The sequence below is a fragment of the Vicugna pacos genome, unplaced genomic scaffold (assembly GCF_048564905.1).
Source record: "Vicugna pacos unplaced genomic scaffold, VicPac4 scaffold_20, whole genome shotgun sequence".
Taxonomy (NCBI): domain Eukaryota; kingdom Metazoa; phylum Chordata; class Mammalia; order Artiodactyla; family Camelidae; genus Vicugna; species Vicugna pacos.
Window position 1 is genome coordinate 78,924,202 of NW_027328741.1, and position 5,858 is coordinate 78,930,059.

Genomic DNA, 5,858 nt, shown 5'->3' on the forward strand with positions numbered 1-5,858 from the left:
AGTGAAAGAATGGCAAAAATAAACATTTGTAAGTGTACAATCAGATTTTTCTCTTGTGTAATTGTTAAGTAGAATATTAAATTACATTTGTTTTACTTATAGCACTGAAATAAAATTTAAACAAAATTCCTCCCTTTGGAATTTCTTAAATTTGATTGATTATTTTAATTTAATTTTAATTCATAAATATTTAACATTTATTTATAAACATAACAAATAAACTGATATTTATTCTGCTGATGTTTTGAATATAGAGCTACTTATTGTAAAGTACACAGAGAAATAACTACTTCCGTTTACAAATCAAATTTTGATTCACTTTAATTACAAATGATAATGAAATTGTTATAACCATTCTGTAAAAATTTTACACAAATTTCACTTTAAATTCCAATATTTTAAAATTATTTTATTTACTTTGTGCATATTTATACTCTGTTCACCAATGTTGTATAAATTTGGGTACAAAAGGAATGAGATTGTTTTATCTCATACACCCCAAAGTTAAATTGTTTAAAAAGATATTCTCGGGAAAATATTTGCACATCACAGTATAAAAATAAATATCCTATATATTTCATTTTAACTGGATTAATGAGAAGGAAACACTGGCTGATTGTTACACTTGGGTTGCTAAGAGACCAGTCTTTTTGTGATGTCACAGCCACTCAGGTTGAGAACCATGTTGATGGCCTATCAGTTTAACTGTGCAGGCCTGCTTAAGCAGCATTTGAAGCTGCACTGCTCAAAATCATGCAGATTAGAAAAGTAGCTGTAGGAAATGTTATTTGAGATGGCACATATTTCTTCAGAAATTCAAGATGTGCCTCCTAAAGATGGACCAACTGATTCAGGAAACCCCGGTAGATCTCTATCGTGTGATCAAACATTCTCTGGGGACTTGGACTTGAGGTGTATGATTGAAGAAAATGCTTTTCAGACTTTGTCTGAAAAATCCTTGATAAAAAGACCATGTTACACACATTGTGTCTTGGAACCAGATGAAGATAATGATTTTCGTTCTCTGACATTTCCAAGAAAACTCTGGAAAATGGCTGGGAGTGACCAATTTAAATCCATCTGGTGGGATGATAATGGAACTTCCATAGTTATTGATGAAGATGTCTTTAAGAAGGAAGTTTTGGAAAGAAAGGCCCCTTTCAGAATATTTGAAACTGGAAGTATGAAAAGTTTAGTTAGACAGCTTAACCTTTATGGGTTTAGTAAAGTGCGGCAGAAATGTCAAAGATCTGCTTGTCTAGTTGACTTTCTGGCAGAAGAAAAAGAAGCCTCTGTTTTAAGCAAGGTATACACAAATTTTAGTTATGACTTGGTAACTTATGTATAAAATTTTATTTTGTAAATCAATCTATGGTAATATAAATGTAAAGCTAGATTTTGAAAATAGTATAAAACTACAAATGCTAAAATTCTTTATTTTTTCTAAAAATGAGGACAGTGACTTAACTCTTCAAGACTATGAGAAAGTTTGCTAGCAGCTATGAATCTTATCAGAAATCTAAGTGAAGGTATGAAAGCTGCTTTTCAAAAGTGGCATTCACCGTTACTGCAAACACTAAATTCTTTAATTTGATGACTATACTATTTACATGTGTATTTTCCAAATAAGGAACTTCAAAATATCGTCAGCAATGTTCATATTTTGATGATATTATCTTTGCATACTAAACATGAAATCTGAGGTTTTAAAGTTAAGGCTTATTGTAGTTATGTATTTTGGTTTAAATTATTACTAAAACCTTTCTCCTTTGGTTGTAGCTGCAGTTCTACCATAATCCAAATTTTAAACGAGGCTGTCCTCAGCTTTTAGTGAGAATAAAAAGAAGAGTTGGGATTAAAAATGCCTCTCTGGTGTCTTTATTGGCTCGAGATTTCAACAAGAAGCACTTTAAAGGAGGAAGTAATGTTGATAAAAATAATTCTGATTTTGTGGCTGACACTAGTGGAGAAAGTGCATTTTTACCTTCTGCAGATTTAAACATGCCTCTAATAAGAAAGCCCTCTATTGGCCACATAATTTGTGATAAAACTACCCCGCTCAGAGGTGATTTTTCTCCTCCATCATCAACGTCAGTTAGACCACCAGAAAATATTGCAGTGGAACAACTAGCTATTTTAAATCAGTTGACCACTGTCCACGGGCACTCTCAAAGCAGCTACACTGAAGCAAATGGCCGTGTTGTGAACTTCATTACAACTACAACTTCTACTTCTCAATACAGCATTTTGTCCCCCTTACAGAGCAATTATTTTGGACTGATGGTGGAGCCTTCTTATTTTCCAAATAGATATCACAACATATCTGCCAATGAAGGTCGTTTTTGTAAACTTCAACCTGTGAGTAACCCACGGTTTCCAGTGCCAGTAATAGCTGATACATCAGCTACTTCTATTTCAAGGCCAACTCATCAGACATCTTCAGTTTATGAACGTCATCCTAATTACAACTGAACTACCAGAGGACTACCAGGTTATGCATGATAACAAAGATTAAAATTGATGTTTGCAAATTTTGACAAATATCTGCAATTTTCTTATTTGAACAATAAACATAGAATTGTACTTTATTATCCTTATTTTTTTAAATAGAGATAAGAGTTAAAAGTGATACTAAGTTACCATTTAAAGAAAAAAAGAGATATTTGTTTGATATGATCATTTGATGGAAAAACATGAGTGTAAATTTAAATAATTTCTGTGAGGAAGAAGAGAAAATGGAAGAATTTGGAAAAAGACTAAAACATGGAGAGAGGGAAAATTACTTAGTGGTTTCTGGTTCATCCTGAAAAGTATTAAATGTGTTAAGTTAGGTTATGTTGGAACAGGATGAAAATGCAGGAACCGGCCCAGGGATCATGGTCTTTATTATGTCATCTCTGGTATAATAAAAGTCACATGATATAGTCTCAGATGGTACATTCAGCATGTGGTAAAATTTAACAAGGAACTTTATCTATGGTCTTCCTTGTGCTGTTTTCTAAGCATTCCAAATGTTGCTTTGTTTTTCTCCACTCAAGAGTCTGCACTATATTTTTAGAGTGAATATTTTAAGTTACTTTTATGTTCCAGCCAAACACAAGCTTACATCTTCAGGGTTGCACTTAATACTTTTCCAAATCTAAGCCCACAAACTCATCTTGGTTTAGTCATTTCATTATCGATCTGGCATCTGACTAATTTGGCATATATTTATGTTTCACTGTTTCTGGAGATACATCCAGGCAAATGCTTATCAACCATATTAAATCCAAACTCACAACTATTGCTCCAGCTTATCCTTAGACTTAGAATGTCCTCCTTTTACCTATTTAGATTTCCCCAGTCTCAGTACAGAAATCACCTCCTCTAGATATTTTCTGTCTATCCTCCTTTCCTTGTCTAATTTGGATACCAGAACAGTAAGCACAGCTCATGCCACAGGATGCATTTTAGTATTTAGTGAATGAAAAATACATGTTAACTTTAAGCAAAATCTACTTTCCTGAAATAACAAAACTTTCATGGTTTACAAACAGTTTCATTATGGTCTTTATTCTTCACCACAAACTAGCTCTTTTCGTAGCCCAAGGCTAGTCACTCAAGACTGTAATTGGAGATAGGTACAGGAGACAAAGTATTATTTTCTTCTTAATTCATGCCTCCAGAGACCTAAAGCATTCCATTCTCATTTGCTGGATTTTTTCCTGTCTCTTCATCACCCACCCACCCCAAAATAGCTGATTCTCTTCCCCATACCAATAACTATACTTATTTCTAATTAATTGACTTCTTAGAATCAGAGCTTTATCCACAATTGACAATGCCATTGCAAACATTTAGTGTAGGTTTATTCACCCCACATAACTTGTGCCCTTGCTAACCTTCACACAGGAAGTATCTGCGAGGTACTAGACCCTTGGTTGGGGTGGTCGTATTCAGTAACTGAATTGCAATCTGAACTGTGTGGACAAAAAAGAGATGAGGGTGGTAGAATTAAATATTTGTCTAACTGCAAGAATACCAAATTTCTGCAGATATTAGGAAATATATAATATTAATGGAAGACTTTGACTCTTTCCCATTAATTTAAAATAAATGGTGAAGCAATTTCAGAATGTGAAATGAGCTGAAATTCTGGAAAAATTGTAGGCAAGTTCAGGGAGCCTAAGGCTTCTGCTCACAATGATGCAGCCAGTGTCATCTAATAAGACTGGAAAGGCAAAATTGAGTCCAGAAAATGTGTCACCATTTGTGAAGAAAGCCTTTGATAATCTGGAGAATGGGCAAACGGGCCAGGGTAAGCTCTAGCAACTTCCCACCAATATGACTTTTACCAAGAGAAGGAAAGAGCCCACTTGCAACAGAAGATCTATGCCTGGACAGAAGTGATTGTTCCTATAACAGAAACATCAACCTTTCAAGTTTGTCAGCTCAAATCTGATGGTGGCTATGTTGTAGCTTACATTATCAGTCTGGGGTTCAGAAGGGCTGGTTCAGCAGCTAGTTTCCAGCTCCCTTATCAGACAGTGGGTCTTACCATAATCATCATAACAAGACTCTATAGTGATAAGTCAAAAGCTACACTTTAATTTCAAAATTAGAAATCCTAAAGAATTATATCGTTTGTTTCTCCATCTCTAGTTTTCTACCTGGGAAAACTAGAATATTGGCAAATGAACAAAAGTTGCCTGGTGCTTTGAAAACTATTCTCTGAGCTTTGTCCACTGAATTCTTCCCACTAAATACAACAAATCTGTCTTCCACTGCGTGTGTGTGTGTGAAGATGCATTTTTAAGCAGTAACGAAGTTTGTCTTAGTTGAGTCATCAGTGAAATATTATTCTGCATCTGGCAGAATCTCTGTGAATTAAGAGTTTCATTGAGCCACCAGATTTTCTTCCGATCAGGGAGAGGAATATTATATTTCTCCCAGTATGCTAATTGTTATCTTTTCATTGAATCCCGAGCTGATGCTAGGGCCAAGCCACTGAACCCTTGAATTGGACTGAGGCATATACAGTCTCCAATCCCCAGAGCCCAGCACAGGATTGTGTCTCCTTTTTAATTTAAGCTTATGTCCAAGTTTTTTTCTCTTTTAATTCTCATTGTTGACACATCATATTTTGGCTTTGAACACCCATTGACTAATTTATAGAGACTGAACTGCTGATGTATTCCCGTTCAACTACAAATAGCAATAACCTTTATTTCGTTGGACTACCTGGAATACAGTGAGCATAGTCATTATTTTGAAAGCAGTCCTCAGTCCTAATAATGCAGAAACTTTATAGTTCTTTGCCAGCACTTGAGCGAGGATAATTCCTGTGGATCTCAGGGATTATCCTCACATCCCTTAATGCAACCATGGGAAAACACCATATTGTTTTTCAAAATCAAGTCTTTGTCATTATTGCATTCCAATTGCAAAACAGTTAAGAACTGTAGGAGTTCTGAGGTTTTACCATGCTGAGATTTTTTGCAACCTAGCATGTTCCTTACTTACTGATGCTGTTGGGGAGATGAGACTTTTGGTCTGAGACAGTGAATATTAACACTCAAAGAAAAGCAGCCATGGTTACATTTTTTATCCATTCCCTAATCTCAGTGAATTCACAGAGTGAAATTTTGATGCCTACAAAATCAGTGGTCTGTTATCATGAAGAAAGTTTAAGGCATGGTAGAACACTAGTTATATTAGTATCTTTATGTATAATTTATTAGAATCACTTATATATTTGCATCTTTATCTAGGATAACTCTATCATGACTCACGATTACTTGCTTCAAAAACAGTAATGAGAAATGACATGGGAAAAAATGATCATTGTCTTTCCATTTTTCCTTCTGCTTTTATTGAGA

The 5,858-nt window shown here is 34.7% G+C and overlaps 1 protein-coding gene across 1 annotated transcript; it reads left to right on the forward strand.

Annotated features, from left to right (window-relative positions):
• Nucleotides 1–648: 648 nt before the first annotated feature.
• Nucleotides 649–2,588, forward strand: LOC140694047 (heat shock transcription factor, Y-linked-like). Its single transcript, XM_072957520.1, has 2 exons — nucleotides 649–1,306; nucleotides 1,780–2,588. The coding sequence occupies exons 1-2, from the start codon at nucleotides 782–784 to the stop codon at nucleotides 2,470–2,472; spliced, it is 1,218 nt and encodes a 405-aa protein (XP_072813621.1). The 5' UTR covers nucleotides 649–781; the 3' UTR covers nucleotides 2,473–2,588.
• The last annotated feature ends 3,270 nt before the right edge of the window (nucleotides 2,589–5,858 follow it).

Bases quoted from the DNA above. Each gene is read 5' to 3' on its own strand.
- LOC140694047 (XM_072957520.1), top strand. From the start codon at position 782: ATGTTATTTGAGATGGCACATATTTCTTCAGAAATTCAAGATGTGCCT. The intron at 1,307-1,779 runs GTATACACAAAT...CTTTGGTTGTAG, and splicing joins AAGCCTCTGTTTTAAGCAAG to CTGCAGTTCTACCATAATCC.